Below are 24,302 nucleotides of genomic sequence, written 5' to 3' on the forward strand. Positions count from 1 at the left end.
AGATTCAATACCCACCATGGAAAAGACGGTTAGAGGCTAAAATCAAGATAACAAGGAGGGAAGTGAGCCAACTGTCAGAGCTCCAAAGCGGTGCAATGAAAAGATCAGTACCCAAGAAGTACAGCCAGATGCCCATACCTGAAGCACTCGAAACTGCCAAACAAAGGCCAAGTCTTGGCCAGCCGCCTAAAGAGATACACGAGAGAGAATGAAGCCAGGAGGATAAACTGCTCTTCTCCACCCAACCAGCTAAAGTGTACTCCCAATGGCAGGGTACTAACAACAGAGCAGACCTGGACAATACTGGAAAGGCATATGGTAAAGGGAGGCTTCCCACAACACAAATGCACAGTGCTGTAGTTGCTGAGAGGACCTCCCTGAGCAAGCCCCGGTAACCATCACAGTGGCAGATGTCAAAGAAAGAGTCTCGGGTATGAAAAACTGGACAGCACCAGGACCTGACATGATCCATGCCTACTCCCCTCCATGAGCGACTGGCAGCTCATGGGGCCACAATCAGTCACCTCCTCTACAAGGATGATATCAAGCTGTGCGCCAAGAGCGAACGAGACATCGACTCACTGATCCACACCACCAGGATCTACAGCACTGACACTGGGATGAGATGTCATTCGGACTAGAGAAGTGTGGCCGGATGGTTACAAAGAGAGGGAAGGTCATCCGCACAGAAGGGGTCTCACTCCCAGAAGGAACAATAGCAGACATAGAGCACAGTTACAAGTACCTGGGAATACCACAAGCAAATGCCAACCTCGATGAGGTCACAAGGAAAGGAACCACAGCCAAATACCTCCAACGAATAAGGCAAGTCCTGAGAAGCCAGATCAATGGCAAGAACAAGATCCGTGCAATAAACAGCTATGCCTTACCAGTAATCAGATACCCTGCCGGAATAATTAGCTGGCCAATGGAAGAGATAAAGGCCACGGATGTTAAGACTCGGAAGCTACTAACCATGCATGGAGGGTTCCACCCCAAATCCAGCACCCTGAGACTGTACACAAGCCGTAAGGAAGGAGGCAGAGGACTAGTGAGTGTGAGAGCCACTGTCCAGGATGAAACATCCAAGATCCATAAATACATCAAGGACAAAGCCTCAACAGACAATGTGCTCAGCGAATGTCTCAAGACAATGGGGAACAGAGGACGAGGTGCTGGAGGTACCATCATAGGAGGACAAGCCCTTACATGAGATGTACCACTGACAAATAACTGAAGTGGCTGATATCAGGAAATCCTACCAATGGCTGGAAAAAGCTGGACTCAAGGACAGGACAGAGGCACTCATCCTGGCTGCATAGGAACAGGCCCTAAACACCACAGCAATAGAGGCTCAGATCTACCACACCAGACAAGACCCAAAGTGTAGGTTGTGCAAGGAGGCCCCTGAGACAGTACAGCACATAACAGCAGGGTGCATGATGCTGGCAGGGAAAGGTACATGGAACCACATAACCAAGTGCAGAATATGAACTGGAAGCCCCGAGATCAAAGTGGGGAACATCCCCAAAGGTGGCGGAGAATGACCGAGTTAAGATCCTGTGGGACTTCCAGATCCAGACAGTCAAAATGGTAATGGCAAACCAACTGGACATTGTGGTGGTGGATAAACAACAGAGGAAAGCCGTTGTGGTGGATGTAGCAATACCAAGTGATTACAACATCAGGAAAAAGAAGCACAAGAAACTGGAGAAATACCAGGGCCTCAGAGAGGAACTGGAAAAGGCCTGGAAGTTGAAGACCATAGTGGTGCCTGTGGTCATCGGGGCCCTCGGGGCAGTCACCCCCAAACGGGAGCAGTGGCTAAAACAGATCCCAGGAACAACATCAGACATCTCAGTCCAGAAATGTGCAGTTCTAGGCACAGCCAAGATACTGCGCAGAACCCTCAGGCTCCCAGGCCTCTGGTAGAGGACCCGAGCTCAGAGGATGAAAGAGACCACCCGCGGAGGGTGAGAAGGGAATATATATATATATATATATATATATATATATATATATATATATATATATATATATATATATATATATATATATATATATTGTAAAAAAAACCCAACAAAAAAACCCACAACTTTATAATGAAGTTGTGTGTTTTTGTTAATATAGTTCAATAGCTTAGTTTGCTTATGCCTTGGACCGATGTTCTGTTTATCTTCTGTCCTACCACATATAGGATAGAAAATAAACATGCACTCAGCAGATTTCTTATGAATACATCCTACCATGTTTCATGTGTTTTTCCATCAAAGTCTATGGCAGTGGTTCCCAAACTTTTTCTCCTGAGCCCCCCCAGTAGTTTCCCAACTATTTCTGGGCCCCCTCTATGGCTTACAGATAGCTGTCTGGTTGAACGACATGTGTGAGCGAAGGGGGTAGGGGGTGGATTCTTAGAGACTCCCTGTTATACTCAGCCCCGGCTCCAGACGAACAAGGAGGGGGGGAGGGGAATCAACTTTTTGGGGGGGCAAAATAAATCTAGCTGAACATAAACAACATCAGTAGCCTACAAGCTACTTATTAACAAGCTTAAGGTGCTGTATTGATATTAGCTAGCTAGTCATCTTTTAGCTAATTTTACCTGCATCCAACAGCTTTACTCAACAGTCTGTTAGTTTGGGGGAAAAACTGTGAAAAGTTCTTTGCGTTTTGCTGGTTTGCTGCCATGATTCTAACACAAAGTGATGTTGCTGTAGCTCTGTACAGCAGCAGCAGGTCTCCTTCACTGCTGCACAGGTATAAACCCAGCGAGAGCGCGGTAGAGCTCATGTTGCGTTTAAAGGCGGCTCGGAAAAACAGGTTACAACATGTTAATGGATTAAACAGTTTCAGCTGCTGATAAAGGTGACAGAGGACACAGATATGGGAAGTGCGGAAACCCCCCTACTGTATCAAATTGACAGAAGAATAACAGAGAGTTGGCCAGTCTAAGGTAAAAACCCAGGACATACAGCGTTCATGTTTTTTTTTTTTCATCCAGATGGCTTCCCGTGCCCCCTTGCAATGGCACGGCGCACCCCACAGTTTGGGAACCTCTGCGAGGGACTGGGTAACGTGAGAGGGTGTCAGCATCAGCATTAGTTTTTCCAGGTCTATAATTTAACGTGAAATGAAAGTCAGCTGACTCCCCAACCCAGCAATGTCTGGTGGCATTTAACCTAGCTGTGCTGAGGACATAAGTAAGGGGATTATTATCAGTGTACACAGTGAAGGTGGGTGCATAGTACAGATAATCCTGAAATTTATCACAAATAGCCCACTTCAAAGCAAGAAATTCTAGCTTGCCGGAATGAAGATGGTAATTTTTCTCAGCAGGTGTGAGTGTCCTGGAGCAATATGCAATAGTACGGAGCTTGTTTTCCTGTTGTTGATAAAGTACTGCTCCCAGACCTTCATTTGATGCATCGGTGTGGAGGACAAAGGGTAAATTAAAATCTGGGTAGGCCAATATGGGTGGACTTGTTAGCATGTCAACAAGCTGGGTCACTACATTGCTGTGTGTTGCTGTCCACTTTACTGGGGTTTTGGATGGTAACTGTCAAGTGTTCTTAGACTTCGGCTGAGTTTTGGAATTAGCTGAATCTGGTTTCTGATTACACTCTCTGGAGTTTTCTATGAGTTTAAACAGTGGTCTAGCTACCCTGGAAAAGTCCTGAATGAAAGTGTGTAGAAACCTAGTAGGGCCGTAACCTCTCCCACATTTTTTGGTTCTCTGTCTTTAAGTTGGTTCACCGCCTCAAGGTCTTGTGGGTCAATCTGAACACCTTCACCAGTCACTAATCGGCCAACATATCTGACCTGACGTTTAAAAAACTCACATTTTTTTGGTCGCAGTTTGACACCATGTTCTCGCAGGCAGCGAAGCACAAGCCTCAAATCATCAATGTGATCCTGGAAAGTTCTGGAAAAACAAAGCACATCATCCAAATATGGAGAACAGCACTCATCTCTCAGACCATCAAGAACCCCTTCCATGCACCTTTGGAAAGCAGCTGGGGCATTCGTAAGGCCAAATGGGAGGCGGACCCACTCATACAAGCCCCAAGATGGGCTGAATGCAGTCATGTGCCTTGAACTCTCATCAACAAAGCCTTGATGGTATGTACTGCCTTGGTCAAGTAGTGAAAACCAAGAGTAACCCCCCAGATTGTCCAACAGATCTTGTATAAGTGGAAGTGGGTGGCGGTCAGCAATAGTTTTTTGGTTCAGTTTTCTAAAATCAATACAGGGTCGTAAACTCTGATCTTTCTTTCTGACACAGACGACAGGGGAAGAATATAGTGAGGTGAATTTCCTAATCCAATCATGGTCAAGAAGATTTTGGACATATTCTTTCACCTCCTTGTATAGGGGTTTAGGAATTGCATTATAGGACATCTGGACAGGTGTTTCGTCCTTAAGGTGAATTTTCAACTGCAAATTTGGAATGCAGCCAATGTCAGAGTCATGCCTAACAAAGACTTCTGACTCCTCAGCACAATTGCAGCACAATTAGCTTGCAATTCAATGTCATCTTCATCTTGCTTTGAATCAGTATTTTCAAGTTGGGCTGCACCTACAGTCACAGGTTGAGGCTTCGATGCTAACCCAAGACGTCTCAGTCTCTCAGCCTCTTCACTTGTAGACTTTGTGATCTGTTCTAACAGGAAATAATCACTAACCTGCAAGTCCCAAAGGAAAGGTTTAAGGTCATGCCTGAGATAACTGTTTTTTTCATTCAGTCCTTGGTACAGTGTGTGCAAAAATGTACCCTGTACCAGTTTCTTATCATAGCTAAAATCTGGCCCAGGTTGCGCTGACTCAAAAAGGACACACTGCATAAGTCACATTATTCTGTACAGAAATTGCTGTGCACTCTCTTTCTCATGTTGCCTTGCATTACTTAAATCTTGGAAAAGCTCAGTACTATTTTTATCTCTGATTTGTGAGCATAGGAACCGCTTAAGCTCATCGCCTGTCTGTCACTAGAGGACCCAAATTTGGGTCCTCTCGTGACAGGGGTGTCAAACTCCAGTCCTCAAGGGCCTCTGTCCTGCAACTTTTAGATGTGCTTCTGCTGCACCACACCTGAAAAGAATAATTAGGTCATTAGCAAGGCTCAGGAGAACCGATCTACACAGGGAGGAGGTAATTAAGCCATTTCATTCCACTGTTTTTTACCTGTGGCACATCTAAACACTGCAGGACAGCGGCCCTTGAGGACTGGAGTTTGACACCCCTGTCATTGTGAATGACAACCTGAGACCAACAGGTTAAATCACATTTGTTACATAACATTTCTTTGAATGTTATTATCGTTCATTATCTTGAAGATTGTGCGAATTATTTCCATGTCGGTAAAACCTTCCTGTAGTCCTTCGTCTATTTGTTTACATAGGTTACTGTATGACACATCACAACCAAAATCAGAGATTTGTCCACCATGAATTTAAACCCTCTGTGTGGAAAAAAAGCTATAACATCATTTAACCTCAACACCTTGTCTCCTACACTAGGAGAGGGGCTCCTCTTACCCTTTTCACTTGCTGTTGTTGATATGTCAGCAGTGGAGCCTCCTGCTGTCTGTCTTGGCTGCAAGGAAATGTCTGTATCTGGAGTAGCTGTCTGCAGGCCTGAGTCGATGAGGTCCAGCTGAAGTGAGGCAGGACAACCAGTCTGACCAGCTGGCACATTATCAGTTCTTGACAGTGTGGTTGGGTCATCTCCAGTTGCACCGACATCAGTGGTGAGCAGCTTACTAACCAGTTCTTCTAAAAGGAGGAGCTGAGCCATGCCTTCATCCTCCGACGCTTTCAGTTTCTCACTTCTAACAAAGTCAACAATCAAATCATACAGTTCGGGTTCACTTAAATCATGAGCATGAATGGCATTTTCATCATCAATCGAAGTCACAACTATCTGCAACTGTTCTGTATTCAATGTACAAAGTTTTTTCTTTATGTTGAATATGAGTGTTCGCCGTGGATTGATGGTAGCCATGCTGACGTTTCACCGGTTGCTTTGGCTCTCTGAATGACACACTCAATGCAGCCTTCCCTGAAGCCTCAGGAACCGTCTCTCGTCGTCTCCGCACCAACCTCTCCTGGCAAGGAACTTGGACGTAGCCCCCAATTGTTACCGGCACCAGACCTAGGGGAATCTGGGGCCAGTATCAAGTGGTGCACAGGCAGATGAATCCTGTGCAACCAGATCTGTGGATCACAGAGGAAGCGAGTCGTAACAGTGTATCTCTGGCAAGAGCTTGTTTATTCTGATTACAAAAAAACAAATAAACAGATAAATAAAATACAATTACAATACAATTCAAATTCAATCAACATCCAGAGTTTCCACAAAGAAATAAAATAAAACAAAATTCACAAATAAAACAACATAGCAAAAAATGAAGAAAATCTAATCCTAAATTAACATAACCAAACTGAAAAAAAAACACTACACCTACACAGTAAACACCAACGTCTGTCAGTTATAACGGTTCTCCTAAGCATTAACGTCGGGCAGTTATAACCGTTACAGAGGTTATAAAAAAGATCAAGCCCACCACAAATAAGTACATCCTCAAGAGAAACAAAAACACCACAACACTACCAAATACAAACACAACATTGACCAATCATCATATACCCACAGAACATCTCAAATGGCCCATAAAAAGTTGCCGTTCATACTACCTGTGGATCACAGAGGAAGCGAGTCGTAACAGTGTATCTCTGGCAAGAACTCTCGTTTATTCTGAGCCGCGCATGCCCAGAGCCAGGAGACTCGTTCTCCCTGTTAGACCCACAGCGGCACGAGAGCGCCCCCACTGGCAAGAAGACACATGCACATGACAAATACGTCTATGAACAATAAAAATAAGAATAAAAAAAAGAAAACAAAAGACAAGACCAATTCTGTTAGAAAAAATAGGGGTGTATTCATCTTTTTTTTTTTAACTGTTTTTTAACACTACACAAGCAACAGTGCTACAACTGTGCCACTGTGCAGCTTTATATTCTTTAAGTAGTAATTTCAAGTTTTGCATTGAATAATATTGATGTGTTTTTTCTGTATTTTATTTTCACAATGTAGTGCCTACATTTATATATACACTACATATATTTTGTCTCTGATTCCATCATCTTAAAATATTAACTCAAACTTTGTTAATATTATTTAGTGCTTGTAGCCCTTTAACCAAATGCTTTTCAACTCTTATCTGAGTATTTTTTTGCATGGCTACTTTTTACTCTTACTTGAGTAAAATTTTTGTGTATGCTACCCACCCACTTTTGTGATGTATTTACCATTTATTTTCTTGGCAACTCATAAAGTGGATTGTAGGAGTAAACTGGAAGTAGAGCTCAATCAATGCAAGTTTTTCTATTGCAGATTTTGATACCAGTAGTTCAGATTTCAGATGAATGAGGGTGAATGTTTATGACACTTACATTGCTTGCCTATTGGCCTATTCGGTTGTTTCAGCTGAATGTCTGTTTGAGTTGGATAAGCTGTCAGGTTTCTGCCTTTGTATTTGGAATTCATCAATGATGTTAATCCTGTGCCTTAGCATTTACCTTTGAGTCTTGAGCAAGTATAATTTGTTTTACTGCACACGTGCTTTAACTGTAACTGTTTATTTTGCACACAAACAAAATTGTATGTCAACATGTGGCATTATTACCACATCTTCAACTGTTTTTTAATCAATGAAATCAGCCCACAAAGCTTTTCTACTTTAAGTGGTTGTTCTTTTGAAGAAGTTTAGCTCTACCTGCAGGACAGATCTGACTACTGCAGCTGTGAAAAGCTCCTGTGTCTGAGTTTTAACATTAATACAAACCGATACAAACTGATTTTGTATTAATTTTCTTTAAAATCTCACACATTTATTGTTCCTTTCGGCTGAGCCTGACAAATTACACTATATGTTCAGTTGAAGTTAGAATGACTGAGATCTATTTTCAGCCAGAGGGATAAAGTCCTTCATTCAACATTCTATTGAATAAAATATCTCTTCTACAATAATTTTAAGCTTTTTATGTTCCATGGCACAAATGAAAACTAACACAATCCCAATGGATTCTTAACATGGATGAGATTCTGTTTCTACTTTTACAGTAAAAGTCTCATCAACAACCCATGTGGGACTTGAACCTACAACCCGCAGCGCCAGAATGCCTTGTCCACTGGGCCTAAAATAAAGAAATAGGGAATTTTCTTCATACAAATTGTATGAAGCCACATGGCTTATGGAGATAAGCCACACATTTGTATGAAGAAAATTCCCTATTTCTTTTCAATAATTTCAACATATTTTGATTTGCTGAGGCAATGGACCAGACTCCGTGACAGAACCCCCATAGGGTTTGAAAATGTCTAAACAGACAAATTTCAGATTTCTAGAAATTCTCCAAAAACAAGCCAGCCATCTGGATGCACTAGTTCTCTTCCTGCTATCTGGGTGAATTCTGTTTCAATTTTTCGTGATGTCACAGAAGTGATGTGTTTGAGGTGTTGCCATATGTGTGCCTCTGTTTAACCCAAATGTTCTAAATTAACAACAATAAGAAAAAAATATTAAATATTGTAAAAGACATTCAGTCCTGTTCCATCAAGAATCCACACTAGATTGGTAGTTTTTACTCCTAATTTGAGGTTCATCTGGAGATAAATATTTCTCCCATCAACAAAGCAGGTGCTATCAAAGTATTGAAACTGATTTTGTTCCCATTGCTCAATTTTTGAGCATATTTTGCAATGAATGGCATCTTTAAATATCAGTGACGTGCGGTGAGGTTCATAGCTGGTGAGGCTTATATATTATAATCGGATTTGCAAATCTAGACCCCCTGCATGTTATTGTTTACTTGAGGAAATTTTGCGCATGCGCACAATGCTGGAGGGCAAAAAGACTATTCTTTAACATTTGATGCTTAGCCACGCCGCAGAATAATTCCGTTATTTCAATCAAACTTAGACATGTAGATATTATTCATTTCGTGCTGTGCTTAACAGCAAACGGAGAAACCGTTAAAGTACAACTCAAAATCACGTTTTTCTCGCTCTCTGTATCAGCTCAGCGACTGTATGGCTAGCTCGCTGTTACTGTCTCTTACTCTGCAGTTGTGGAGTCACAATGTCTGGGATCATGAGCGCCCCAGCAATGAGGCAAGAGAACTGCCTGCCTTGCCTCGAATCTGTTCTCTGCTGTTTATGATCGCTCCTCAGCACACGAAACACATTACACACACAGTTGGTGACAATAAAAACACAGTACATTAAATACATAAACTAAATTATGGAAAATGAGTTCATGCATTAAATGTTTTTAACCATTTTATTGGCGACGTACAGACAAGAGGAGCATGCTCTCATAGAGTGGCAACCGGTGCAGTTAGCGAGAGGCTCAGCTCGGTGCTGCCTCACCGGCTTCGCTTCCAAGCATTTGAATGGGAATATGCGAAAATTCAGCGATTTTGAAGAAAAAGTTAATCAGATTTGGTTAAATTAAATGAAAAATAGGTACTATATAGTACAAACCACAGGGTGAAAATATCTTTATAAATGATTTTATTATTATATATTATTTTTCCATGATGACCTGACCGCACATCACTGTTAAATATGTTGTCTTCCATTTATCTTCCATTAAATTTTATTTATTAATTAAAGAAGTCCAACAGGGGTTTAATTCATCCCACTGAAAACACAGGATGCTCACAATGATCTCTGCTGAATATACCTGTCTTCAAAGTTTTGTTTCTACAGTTTCAGCCACAGTTTCTACTGTGGGTGTCGTGTTTTCTTTCTTTTGTAATTTTTGACAGCAGGGTAGAGCTCGCAGTACCTCTTTTGGACCCTTGGTCATGAAGATATAAAGGAAGGGGTCTACCAGCGGGCTGAGGTAGAGAAGCAGGTGAGACACCAGCCCCAGGTAGGGGACTTTGTCCTTGAAGGACAGAGCCTCCAAGAGGATGCTGAGGATAAAGGGGGCATAAAGAAAAGTGTAGTTGGCCCAGATTGCCCCGATGCCAAACACTGTCCTCCTCTTCTCTGGGCTCGGTGGGTTGGATCGGGAGCAGTGTAGGGCCCGCCAGGAATCCACAGCGAAAAAAAGGAGGAAGGGAAAAGGAGTGAGCAGAGAGACAGCAAACCACAGGTTGTAGCCTAGCAAGGCGAGGGTGAGCATGGCGAAAGGACTGGCCCACGCCAGAAAGGTCACTGCAGATGATTGCCTGATACTGGTGCAACAGCCAAGACACTGTGGGTAGGCCACCAGCAGATGGTGCTCCTGAGCTATGAACAGCATGAAGGCAATGTTGGAAATGACCCCAAAGTAAAAGATGATGTCTGTGCCATTTCTGGAGAAGACCTGGTCAGTTTCCGTGCTATGATCCACAGAGGGACGGCTGAAGAAGCTGATGATGTCCGACACCAGGAGGAACATGATGTGCATGGGAACCTTGCTCTCACCTAGAAAGAAAACGCAGAGTTAGAAATAACTTACACTGGAAGATTGCATATATTAGGCAACATATTGCCTAGGTCTCAAATAAACAGGACTATTTGGTTATTTGATGTTTGTCTACAGCTAGAGTTAGATGAGATCTTTGATCAAATACAGACAAGGAGAAATGTATTGCTGATAAAGATGCTTGCCTACAATAAGGCTGGCCTTGTACAGAAAACTTCTTAAAGTCCAAATTCCAATATTTCAAAGCCAGGGGCGGATCTACTGGGGTGGCATGGGGTGGCAGTTACCACCCCAAACGAGAGCCTTGCCATCCCTGTTGCCACCCCAGCTAGCAACAATGAATTTAATAAATAGTTATGGCAAATCGGACATTAAGCGCATGAAACTCTTTTTTTCCGACAACATTGAATGCAACACAATGTAACCTGACACCCGCTGCTAAGTAGCGGGAAGTGCGAGAGAAGGACAGAGCGCGAGGCAGCAGCATTGATGGATAAATATTACTGGACTGGACATTACGTGATTTATTGTAAGTCACACATGCGCCATTGCTGTCCATTGAGTCAGGAATATCGGTGGTCAGGAAATTACTACAATCACGCAAAGAATCAGAACAATGGACGCAATGTTTAGCAGTTAATTAAACCATAGATAATGGTAATAAGGGCTTCAGATTTCACAGGTGAGGAAAACGTTTTAATTTAAAGAAAAGATTGAACTGAGCAGTGGCTCAGTTATACTAGCCTAACTGTTGCTGGCCTGGTATTGACTTTGATAACATTAACATGTGCTGTGGAGTTCGGTGTGTTTTGGTTCTGTTAGCACTAAAACTGATCAACCCGCACACCAAGTCATCAGTAGAACAGCTGTTTAAATCAGCTAATCAACCACCGCGGTGATCAGGCGAAAACTTATTAATAATCACAATATGTTGTCAGGCATAATGACAACATAATGTTGTCATTATGCCTGACAACATAATGTAACAGACTGGATGTTCTGTTTTAGTGTTTTTGCTACTTTTTTGTGTGGGAAGTGTTTGTTGTTTGGTGTTGATTCCCCTGGTCGGTAATCTCTGCTCTATCTGCTCGTTGAGCTGTTGTTTGTCGGTTGCCATGGCAACGGGTCCGTGTGTGTGTGTGTGTGTGTGTGTGTGTGTGTGTGTGTGTGTGTGTGTGTGTGTGCGTGTGTGTGTGCGTGTGTGTGTGCGTGTGTGTGTGTGTGTGTGTGTGTGTGTGTAACAGAGCGAGAAAAGCGGAATAGAAGTTGTTGGAGCTATTTTTTCTTTATTTCTTTATCCGTTGAATTTTGTTACTTTATTCTTAAATTTCTATTTTTTGTATTATTTACAGAGTTTATTTGTAGGTTGATAATTGTTGATTTTATTTATTTTTTGTTTTATTATTTTTATTATTTATTGTCTAAATTTAGACAGGAAGTAATGTGGGTCAGTCCACTTTCTATAAGGTAGGGGCCTGGTGAAGGACCAGCAGACATTTGGGTTTGGGGCTGATGGTTTTTACCAGAGCAAGAGTGGTAGCATGAGAACAAATGAAAGTTTGAACTCTGTAATTGGTGAAAGAGGAAAATAAATCACCAAGAATAATCAATAAGTTTGGAAATTGAACCTTCTTTTGCCTGTGTCGAGAAACATGACCCCAGTGCCTTAGTAGTGGCGTGGTGGAACTTTTATTGGATGTTTGGCTTGGCAAACAATCAGAAGTGGTTCTGTCTAGTTTGGTTTTCCACCTGTTTATCAGCTTTATTGTACCTGTATTGTGGTGCACTGCAGCTGCTGCAATTCCTAAAAACAAGTGACAAAAACTGAGCTAATCCCCTGTGTTCGCAAACCGTGGTGATATATATAACAGTCGTCAAACTACGGCTCCTACAGCATATTTAAAATAAAACGATTGACCAATATAAATAGAAATTCACCCCTTCTTGCATCTTGACAGAACTAACAGAAACTAAACTGTTTATAAATTTGTATCATGGAGAATTGATCAAACATCAGTTTTCTAATTTTTATTTTAAGTCGTACTTAATAGATATATCTAATAACAAATGATGGCGCTACTAATATTTTTGTGACAGATTTCTCCTTGTGCTGTATTGGGATAAAATGGTTTTCTGGACACACTGAATCACATAGCGACCAATAGGCTCTGTGCAGTCCAGTAATGCATATCAATTAGCAGGAGTATGAAAGACGTAAAAATAATTAACTATATTACATTAAGAAATTGTATTTAAGCCTCGGTGCGACATGAAGCTCATTTTGAAACAATGCAAGTTAAAAACAATATTTTGTGTGTGTATATATATATATATATACATGGGGTCAAAACCCTCCTCTACATGGATGACATCAAGCTGTACGCCAAGAGCGAGCGAGACATCGACTCACTGATCCACACCACCAGGATCTACAGCACTGACATTGGGATGTCATTCGGACTAGAGAAGTGTGGCCGGATGGTTACAAAGAGAGGGAAGGTCGTCCGCACAGAAGGGGTCTCACTCCCAGAGGGAACGATAGCAGACATAGAGCACAGCTACAAGTACCTGGGAATACCACAAGCAAATGGCAACCTCGATGAGGTCACAAGGAAAGGAGCCACAGCCAAATACCTCCAACGAATAAGGCAAGTCCTGAGAAGCCAGCTCAATGGCAAGAACAAGATCCGTGCAATAAACAGCTATGCCTTACCAGTAATCAGATACCCTGCCGGAATAATTAGCTGGCCAATGGAAGAGATGAAGGCCACGGATGTTAAGACTCGGAAGCTACTAACCATGCATGGAGGGTTCCACCCCAAATCCAGCACCCTGAGACTGTACACGAGCCGTAAGGAAGGAGGCAGAGGACTAGTGAGTGTGAGAGCCACTGTCCAGGATGAAACATCTAAGATCCATAAATACATCAAGGACAAAGCCTCAACGGACGATGTGCTCAGCGAATGTCTCAGGCAATGGGGAACAGAGGACGAGGTGCTGGAGGAACCATCATGGGAAGACAAGCCCCTACATGGGATGTACCACCGACAAATAACTGAAGTGGCTGATATCAGGAAATCCTACCAATGGCTGGAGAAAGCTGGACTCAAGGACAGCACGGAGGCCCTCATCCTGGCCGCCCAGGAACAGGCCCTAAACACCAGAGCAATAGAAGCTCAGATCTACCACACCAGACAAGACCCAAGGTGTAGGTTGTGCAAGGAGGCCTCTGAGACAGTCCAGCACATAACAGCAGGGTGCAAGATGCTGGCAGGGAAAGCGTACATGGAACGACATAACCAAGTGGCGGGCATAGTGTACAGGAACATCTGTGCAGAATATGGACTGGAAGCCCCGAGGTCAAAATGGGGGACACCCCCAAAGGTGGTGGAGAATGACCGAGCTAAGATCCTGTGGGACTTCCAGATCCAGACAGACAAGATGGTAATGTCGAACCAACCGGACATTGTGGTGGTGGATAAAGAACAGAGGAAAGCCGTTGTGGTGGATGTAGCAATACCAAGTGACCACAACATCAGGAAAAAGGAGCATGAGAAACTGGAGAAATACCAGGGCCTCAGAGAGGAACTGGAGAAGGCCTGGAAGGTGAAGACCACAGTGGTGCCTGTGGTCATCGGGGCCCTCGGGGCAGTCACCCCCAAACTGGAGCAGTGGCTCAAACAGATCCCAGGAACAACATCAGACATCTCAGTCCAGAAATGTGCAGTTCTAGGCACAGCCAAGATACTGCGCAGAACCCTCAAGCTCCCAGGCCTCTGGTAGAGGACCCGAGCTCAGAGGATGAAAGAGACCACCCACGGAGGGTGAGAGGGGAATTTTTTTTATATATATATACATATATATACATATATATATATATATATATATATATATATAAATATATATATATATATATATATATATATATATATATATATATATATATATATAATATGTAGTGGCGCAACTACATATTATTCAGGTGGATGCGAAAACATAAATTGGCGCACCCCCCGAGACGAAGACATGTGAAAGGTAAAACTCGCTACATTTACATTTACATGTGCGCGAGGTGAAGGAGCGTAAGGGCGCAGTGAAGTGTATGCGAAGGCATCATCGGGTCGTCGCACCCTCCACACGGGGTTTTGACCCCCCCTCTGGTGCAGCGCCCCTATGCGTTGCATGCGCTGCATACCAACTTTTTGCGCCACTGTGTGTGTGTGTGTGTATATATCTCAGATTTTCTGGGAGTTTCAAAAGAGTAATTTATGACTTTCTGTTTCCCTGCAGTAAACTGTAAGAGCTAATGTATTTCCAGCAATCAGCACCTGGGTAGGAAGGTAAAGGAGGCAAAAAAAATTTAAATAGCTGCAGAAAAGATTGGAATCTTGGGCTTAGGAGGAAGGGAAAAGGAGCGAGCAGAGATAATTAGATCCTATCAGCATCTCTCAATCAGAAACAGCTTTAATAAGAAATTTAACTTTGGTTTTATATGCTAACAGCATGCAGACATGTTAACTACGAAGGCAATGATGCATCTAATATTTCTGTCTTATTTTTCGTACAGACAGGTTGAAATAGCTTAATTAGTCAACCTGTTGTTTGGAAGTAATGCCAGATTAAAAACAAAACAGTTTTGTTCCTATGGATATATCTAGTGTATATCCATATAAAAGTTTAGTAAACACTACTGAGAATTTAACTGGAACCATGAAACGAATTTTACTGAGATGTTTGTCAAAAATGCAAAAGATGGTGTGAGGTTTCTGACACAGGCCAGCCAGAGACGCTGAATGGAATCCAAAAATAATCTTAATTTATTACAAAAAAGTTCAAAAATAATTAAACAATGAAGAACTGGGCCCAAAACTGAGGTCAACATAACAAACTGCAACTCAGATAGTAACACAAAGAACTCAAGCACAAAACTGACCTAACAAACAAGACATGAGGGGAACTTAAATAGTGGCTGATCAGACCACGGCTGACACACGAGGGGTAATTAAACATACAAGAACTTAAACAAATACTAACAATACAATACCAAATCTTGGTAACACTTTATTTGAAGGGTGTTGAATAAGACTGTCATGACACTTTCATAAACATGACATAACACCTGTCATGAACATGAATATGCCTTCATGAATATTTATGACTGTTTTCATAAAGCGTCATTCGGTAAATTATGACACTTTTAATACAAAGTTGACATTATTCAAAATGTCTTTGTTATGACAACTTGACATTAACCAAGAAATCATTACTGTTTCAACTTTACCTTTAATAACATAAAGTTACCTAATTTTTAAAGTGAAATCAGTAATTATTTTATAATAAATTTATATCAGTAATGATGTTTTGGTTAATGTCAAGTTGTCATAACAAAGACCTTTTGAATAATGTCAACTTTGTATTAAAAGTGTCATAATTTACCGAATGACACTTTATGACAACAGTCATAAATATTCATGAAGGCTTATTCATGAACATGACAGGTGTTATGTCATGTTTATGATGGTATCATGAGAGTCTTATTCAACCCCCTTCAAATAAAGTGTTACCCAAATTTTTAAATTAAATAAACATTAGAATGAAACTACCAAATAGAAGAATCGTTAAAGAAATGGTCAATATAAACTAAAGAAAACCAAATTTCCTCATCCCCCGGCAAACAAATGGAATGACCCGCTGAGGAGGTTTGCCAGCCATAAGGATGTCAATTAGCTGGAGCTCTTCTGCGACCCTCCAGCAGCAGCTCCAAAGGAAACTGGTAACTCAAAACAAAGAAATTAATTTGTTGCATTTAACAAAAATATAAAGAACTGACAAATAAATTTAACTAAATGTGTGCACTGCAAATAGTTAACTAAAGAGTCAGGCTAATGAAAATAATTTTAAAAAATAGAAATCTAAACTATTCACTAATTAATATCTAAACTAAAGGATAAACAAAAAAAATGATCACCATTCAGGTCTGTGTGACAGTTGGGTCAGCTTTCACAGATGGACATGTGATCCTTGAAATGATCTTGCTACAACCGTAAAATATAGAGGAGAACCTGTGATGCTGTGGGCCGATTTCTCTTCCAAAGACCCTGGTCGGTTTGTTGGGGTGGATGACATTATGTACTCTTTGAAAACACGATTTCAAAGATTTCAAGATTTCATATCTTCTATCTTATCATTAAGGCGGGGTAACATGGCATCACATCGCAGAGACAAACAAACTGGCACAAGTTCATTCGCAAGACCAAATCAGAGAAACGTATCAATACGAAAAGTTTTGAACAGAGCAGCAGAGACAACTCACATGTTGTAATGGATAGTGAACCATTTAAATTAAGTTGCTTAAATTATTCAAATTTGTAGACTATTTATTGTAAATTATTTGAAGAATGTTGCAGATTGTTTAATAATATGTCTGTTTTGATTAGCACTGTTGGTGGTTTGTATTTTGTTTTGTTTAATTGTATTTGCACTTTATAAAGTTTTTTTGTTTTGTTATGTACCGTAACTAATGAGGGCAGGCCCTAAAAAAGCTGGCAAATCATTGTACCAATGAATGACTTGAACAAACTGTCAGAGATGTGCTTGGCACTATCAACACTTAGTGTTCCCCGGTGAAAGCAGCGAGGTATGTTTTATTTTGTTGTTTGTGTTGTAAGTTTATATTCTAATATTTGTATATCTGTTTAGTTTTCACGGTGGATTACGGTAACTGAGGTAATCAAGATGATTGAGATGACTGATGGTCCACATCAAAGAAAAATAAACAAACCTTGAAAATCACCCGTCGAGACCGCGCAAATTAATTCAAGTGCTGGGGAGCTGCTACACATGTCCATAATGCATGAACATAATGCATGAACATAATGCATGAACATTAGTCCATGCATTAACCCATGGTTAAGTTGTTTCTCAGTATTTACCTGTAGACATGCTACAGGTAAATGCTGCATCATTTACCTGCTGCAGCATTTACCTGTTGACACAATAACCTGGAGTTATTGTATTAACAAAAGAAAAAAAAATCTAATAGAGATAATCAATCTACACAGCTCAGCTCTATAAGAAATCTGCCCATTTGTTCTCTCTTGGTGAAAACCTCCTGATCCAATTCCTTAAGACTCCATATGAACCCTGCTTTTAACATAAGACCATGATGGAAACATTTATGGTGCACTTGTAAAGTGAGTCCAAGTTGTGCAACAACAGGGTTATCAAACCTACACATTTTCCTTCCTTTTCCATTAATTCGATGGTTATTGTTGACACAATAACCTCGTGTTGGCATTTCCAGATGTCAACAATATTATTGTTGACATCTGGAAATTACACACATGCGCAGAACGCTGGAAAACAAGAAGGCAATTCTTTTACATGTCAACCAAAGTGGCGCTGCTGCAGTAGAACCATTTTGTACACAAAACGAGACCTGGAGATGTTGGTGTTATTAATTCAGGTCGGTGCGCCACAGCAGAGAGACAATAACCCAGAAAAACTGTTAAAGAACAACTTTGTTTTCTTTTTTCTCATTCTCTGAGTCAGCTATGTTGCACACAGATGCATTGCCATAGCAACTGACTAACAACAGTTCCATGAGAGTATCAGGATTCAACACAAAAAAACAAGCAGAGAGAACATTCAGTGTGTTACAGTTTTATGTTTTCAGGCTTGATGTTTATTCTTAGATTATTAAGTGCTCAACTGAGCACAGCAGACTACTTTAAACATGAGCCTGGATAAAAAAAAATGCATGTATTAAAAATAAATGTATAAAAATTTAAAACAAAAGCCAATGATATTTGAGAGAAAATGTTTTTTGTTCTGTTACATATTTTGCATAAGTAATCATCTTGTGGGATTATGTCAACTTAGTCTTGTGTAATAAAAGTAAAAGAAAATCTCTTCAAACCTTTGGAGAGGTTCTTGAGGGCGTAAAGTGCCAGGACGAGAACGGGCAACCCGATGCCAAATGTCAACCACTTCATCACAGTGGCTACCTGCACAGCTGTAGATGTAGTGCTGTTGCCGGTGAAGTTGCTGGTGAAGTTGATGATCTCAGACTGAGTCGTGACCTGTGTGCTGGTATCAGCCATAGGAGGCAGCACTCTTCCTGTTTATGTCTTCCTGTGAAGTTGTTTCTCAGCTGATGTTGTGTGAACAGCAGCAGGTCATGATGACCATCTGAAATAACGAAGGATAAAACTCACACGTCATCTAGTTTAGTTGTGACAAAATTAAAATGTTTCTCACATTAAAACCACCAAATTCAATGTATTCCATTGGGATTAAGTTTCATGATCAACATAATATATTACATAACTTTGGAATTGAAAGAAATGCGTTAAACATTGACGTCCGCTGAAATGTTGTGTTTGAAGGTTCACCTAACGCCCGCTGACAACATTTTCCAGACTTAAAAATGAAATACCATTAGACGTCCGGCGGACTTTCAGTTGAAGGTATGCTGACAATTTTCAGTGTTCATATTTTATTTATCAAAATAAAATATTATATATAGTTCAGGTAGGTCTGGAAATGATAATATGGCAGCAATTTCTTTTTAAAGGTTTTATTGCCTCTATTGGCCTTTATTTCATAGTTAATTGACAGGAAAGTTGGTAATGAGAAATGGGGAAAGACATGCAGCAAAGGTCACCAGGCCAGGAATACATGGGTTGTGCTTAACCCCTGCGCCACCATAGCACACCCATATGGCAGTAATTTCATTGGAATGCAAGGCTTTCCTGTGGAACAGTTGTCTTCCATTTCCTAGGAATATTAAGCCAATCTTATAACAAATTGGAAAATTGACAACCACTTGCACTTGGCAAAGAATGTATTAATTTTACAATATCCCTTGGCCTGCATGGCCTCTGGCGTACAAACAGCAACACGTCATTTATGGGCTGTTTAAGACCACCTCTAAACGGTAAATTCAGACAGTAACGAACCCATCTTGATATAAAAGTTATTGATCTAAAACAGCCAACCATATCACTGAGGTGGAATTGTCTTAACTGCCACACACAATGGTCTCCAAATGCTTGTCTTTGTAATTTTCCTAAGGTAATTAATTCCTTCTTTGTGGCTTTGATTTTTGATGATTATGTTGCGTTGTTGGTGTGATTTTAGGCACTTGATAGTTTGAATAAAATTCTGGTTGATTGTGAAGTTGAACAGTGACTGTTGTCCTTATGGTTTCACTTGTACACACGACATTAACGGACCTGGGGAGACGAGATAACAACGAGCAACAGGTAGTAAATATCTCGCTTTCTTAACATGGGTTAAGTGGTCCTCGGTCTGAAAAAGTTTAAGAAACACATATGCACCTTTTCCACCGACTCCACTTCAGCAGCCCAGGTGCTATCCTGATAGGATCTGCGCCCTCTAACTATCAAATTATTTAAAAAAAATTTCAACATACACTTGTTTGTGAATAAAAAAGTAAGTCTGATGTTGAAGTGAAAAACTGTTTCTATTTATATTTTCATAATTGTCCTCGCAATAGCGGGGGAAAAAAACGCCATCACAGAAATTGTTCGGTTGCAGAGAAAACTTCGAAATTTAATTTTATCAGGCTGTCCCAGTGCTGGACCCAGTTCCCTACAGGTAGCCTTTGTCGGTCCCACCGACAGATATAAAGAATGTCTGTGTTTATATCAGACACCCTGATGTAAAGAAACAGTACAGCGACTGTCACTGCAACGCACCTAAAAGCCCCGGTACCACCTGCTCACTGTTCGCTCTCTGCATTACTAGGCGGGTTAAAGCAACACGCTGCTGACGGGATCTGGGCTGGAGGTGAGTGGCTGTGAATAGAAGTTATTGCAGTTACTGTTAAAAGAATATTCGGCTCATGGCATTTGGAGTTCACAAAATATCACAACCGTCAGCGAAAATACTGTACCAATAATTTGAACCGCAGCTAAAGTCAAACATGCCACAATTAAAGAAATCAAAATGTCCCCAAAGCATCGGCGGACTGACATAGGGAGTACCGGGGTATTCCAGGTAGATTCAAAGATGCGCATCGCAGCAGCTGTTCATGCAGGGCCGGCCCAAGGTAATATGGGGCCTTAAACAGAATCATGATTTAGGCTCCCTGGCATCCTCCTAAGAACCTCAGCATCACTAACAGTGCTTAAATATAGATTTAGTGAATTCTGTGAGAGGGGGCTCAGGTTAATTGACTGAATTTAAAATCAATCACTGATTATTGATTATTATTTGCACTGATGTATTTGTGAACAAACCCAACTCAAACACAAGGGTTACACCATATTGTAGCCACGGTAACACAACAATCAAGCTATCAAGATGATTCTTTAAACTTTTACAAAGTAAAGGTCCTAATTAAATTCTAAATGTACAACATTGTCATTCTCAGTAAATGAATGCTACAGGTTTAGCTCTATGGTCTGTGTTACAATTCAACCATTTATGGCGTCTGAATGTCTGGAGGGCCCCTGAATGGCCCTACCAGCAGCTACTGACAGTAATACAGTATTCTTTGCCTTGATATCTCTCAACCTTACAAAACCTTAGGTGCCAACATAAAAAAACCCCATCAAAGATCAAAAAATTTAGCTTTTTTGATCTTTAGAGCAATATGCAGCCAAGTTGTTATAGAGGCGTAAAATGGTAGGAAATGTGCTTATTTCATAATTTCATAACCAGTGACCTTCTCCTCTGGTCTGTTTCACAGCTACAGTCTCAGATCAACACAGCCCTCAAGCTCTGTCAGTAGCAGAAACAGCAACATTACACCTGTTGGGGAAAATATACTGCATTGCCCCCACATGTCTGGAGGGCCCCTGAATGGCCCTACCAGCAGCTACTGACAGTAATACAGTATTCTTTGCCTTGATATCTCTGAACCTTACAATTCTAGATCTCAGAGGTGCTAACATCAAAAAATGATGTAGCTCTCAAGCTCTGTCTGTTAGGTACCAGGTTGGGTTTTCTTCTTTTTCAGCTCTGACCATCTGAGGGCGCCAGAGGCTGTTTCTTTTTCCTTGGTGGGTGTGTCAGCAGGCTCCGCGGTACGCACCTGGCTCTAATCGTCATCTAGAGGAGTATTTAAGCGGCAGGCTCCCGCTCTTCACCGCCAGAGTGTTTTACCTATTGTGGTACCTCCAGCCTCCCTTCTGTTCATTGAGATTGTTTCTAGTTGCCTTAAGAGCTTACCTGTTGTTTTGTGACCTCTTCCAGGACATCTTCAAGTTTTCCCCGGAGAACTCCTGTTGTCGAGCCTAGAGGGAAGTCCCCTCATGACGCTGGGAGCGAGACTCACCGGGAACTGGAGTCCCCCCACATCCCTCTGTTTAAGAGCCCACTGTGCGCCTCCGGCTGGAGTCCGCCCCGAAGACTCCTGGTCTCTCTCTCTCACACTCACGAGTCGTTCCCTTCCTCATCCTTCTCCGAGTCAGCCTCTACGCCTAGCCGCAACCTGGTACCGGAACCTTCCCCTGACCAGAACTCTTTATCACAAGTAAGCTTCGAACCCATACAAGTTGCCTGATTTCCTACGGTCATTAAACTCACCTCCACTCTCCCCTGTGTGCAGCTGTGCCAGTCCTCCCACTGCAGCTTCCCGACTGTGGATGTTTTGAGCTTTTTATCTTTGTCAAACATCTAAATTTTCATTCTGCCTCTCTGTGAGTTTCTGCATGTGGGCTCAAAAACTAAAACCCAGCATGACTGTCAGTAGCGGAAACAGCAACATTACACCTGTTGGGGAAAATATTGTAAGGATTTGGTTTTCTCTGTGTTGATTTGAGTTTTTCTGTGTGTTTTACCTTAGGTTCTGTCTGAGTCTCATGATTGTTTCCCAGGTGTGTTGCGTTCCCAGTAATTACCTCCTGTGTATGTAAGTCCACCTGTTTTTGTCTCTTGTTGGGTTCTTGTCTTGTGTCGCTGTTCGTTTGTAGTGTCGTAGCGCAAGTTGCATGTTCCTGTCCATTCGTTTAACCTGTTGCTACCAGTGTGAGCCATAGCCTCCACTGGCAGCTGTGCTGCCAGTGTTTTGGACGGTTTTGAAACCTTTTTTCATCATTAAATATCCTTCATCACTGCAACCTGGGTCCTAAGCGTTTCTGCCTCACCACTGTCACCGGACAAATCATGACAAATATGGGTTCTTAATATAAATTCTTAATATGGGTATTGGTGTGTACGATGTTTTAAGATCTTGTTCAGTGAGCCCCTTTTTAACTTTGAGCCCCTTCCCATCCAAAGGTCTGTGTGGTGGGATGTCTTTTCTGGTGGTTTTTGTTGTTAAAAAGTGATCCATAGAGCATGCATGTTCATGCATAGAGGTCAGTTCTCTAACTGAGAACAGTGGTCCCCAACCTCCGGGCCGTGAACCGGTACCAGTCCGTGGACCAATTGGTACCGGGCCGCGCAAGACATAAATACATATTTTCGGTTTTATGTATTTGAGTCTGAAGGATCTTTTATTTTGAAAATCCTTTAACCGGATTCTCTGGGTAACAACTTGAACGCCAACAATGAGCCCACAAGCAGCAAAATGAGTAAGAAACAGATCAGGTGTCTTTGGAAGGTTTCTTTGCGAAGGGGAAAAGGCCCAGAGAAGAGACAGGAGAATGGCTTTATTCTGGACCGGTAGCTGATTCCCACATTACAAGACTGCTCTGCCGGCGACCGGCTCACTAATGAGGCAATGAAGCTTCCAACTGCTTCGCCAGGTAGAGACCACACACCCTGTGCATATAAGCACCACTTCGGGTGTTATTGTCTCCCATCACTCCCAGATGGGACCGTCTCGTTGCAGAGAAACAAGCGCAGCGCTCCCATTAGTTATCATGAGTTAAAATGTTCACAAAAGTAAAATGTTTCGGGCCGTTTATGTTGCGCATCTATATTATGTTGAAGGGATACTAAATGTTACCATAGCAACCAGAGTTAGAGAGCTTTAGGGCAGTGATCGAGACTAGAGGAGTAGTGCTTGTAAGTTTTGTCTGGTTCACACAGCACGATTTAAGAATAGGGTATATGCCACGGACTTCCGTTTTAGCACTTCCGCAATTTATTTCCACACAGGTCACTCTGTGTTAGAGATGGAGTTTTTCACTTGGTCCTTGCTGGATTTGTCCACAGTAACCGTTAACCATTTTAAAAACAAAAAGCAGCGGGAGGATGTAACTTCATAACCTCATTTTCTAAGAAGAATCTCAGGGGGAAAAAAAGAGAAATTACGTTGTGTAACGCAAGAACAGATTATAGCAGTCAAGTGGAAAAATTCACTCTAACGTGGATAATAATTATGAAACAGCAAAGGTAGATAATCATATATTCGGGATTCGGGAAATACGTGATTTGCACCATTTGTTCTGTGGTTTTTTTTATGTGGGTCGGTGCCACTTAAACGGCTGTAAAGCGAAGGTTTTGGACCTTAATCTGACTGACGTACAATCCACGTACAACTCCCTCTATATCCCCCATCTTCCCATTTCTGACGCTGGATCTTCAATATCCTCAAGCTTTGAAATAGCAGGCAGCTACAAACCACGTGTTAGCTGTAGTGGCTAAGTTTTGGCTACAGTCCGCTGTCGCCTTGATATCAGCTGGAAAATGAAAAAACTAAGCACTGGATGGTACCGACTAATTACTGGAAACAACGGCACACCACAAAACTCAGTCGTTGTACCAGCAGCTCACAGATATTTTAAGTTTCGCGTCTTTTTCATGGTACAGATCAAGATCTGTACTATTGTTCAGATCTGTACTATTCTGTACTATTGTTCTTGGCCGAAGAACAAGGATCGTAGCGCAAGGATCTTGCGCTACGACA

At 41.6% G+C, this 24,302-nt stretch overlaps 2 protein-coding genes across 3 annotated transcripts in view; one reads left to right on the forward strand and one right to left on the reverse strand.

Moving 5' to 3' along the window:
* Positions 1-23,680, forward strand: part of LOC106908370 (endothelial PAS domain-containing protein 1-like) — a 301,962-nt gene extending 278,282 nt beyond the window's left edge. The window contains exons 17-19 of one of the 2 annotated variants that reach the window (XR_015765374.1): positions 21,465-21,618; positions 21,701-21,980; positions 22,056-23,680. The gene's annotated coding sequence lies outside the window, so the exon portion shown is untranslated. The remainder of the gene's footprint in view (positions 1-21,464; positions 21,619-21,700; positions 21,981-22,055) is intronic. The other variant, XR_015765376.1, reaches the window with a different exon arrangement.
* On the reverse strand, positions 9,353-20,335 carry LOC106912325 (uncharacterized). The gene is made up of 2 exons (XM_088012917.1): positions 18,396-20,335; positions 9,353-10,476 (listed from the first exon to the last, which is right to left on the reverse strand). Exons 1-2 carry the CDS (start codon positions 18,577-18,579, stop codon positions 9,752-9,754), a joined length of 909 nt encoding a protein of 302 aa, XP_087869043.1. The 5' UTR covers positions 18,580-20,335; the 3' UTR covers positions 9,353-9,751.
* Positions 23,681-24,302: the final 622 nt, after the last annotated feature.

This window comes from Poecilia mexicana, unplaced genomic scaffold (assembly GCF_051168715.1).
Source record: "Poecilia mexicana isolate PSO_F unplaced genomic scaffold, ASM5116871v1 scaffold_15, whole genome shotgun sequence".
Classification (NCBI taxonomy): Eukaryota; Metazoa; Chordata; class Actinopteri; order Cyprinodontiformes; family Poeciliidae; genus Poecilia; species Poecilia mexicana.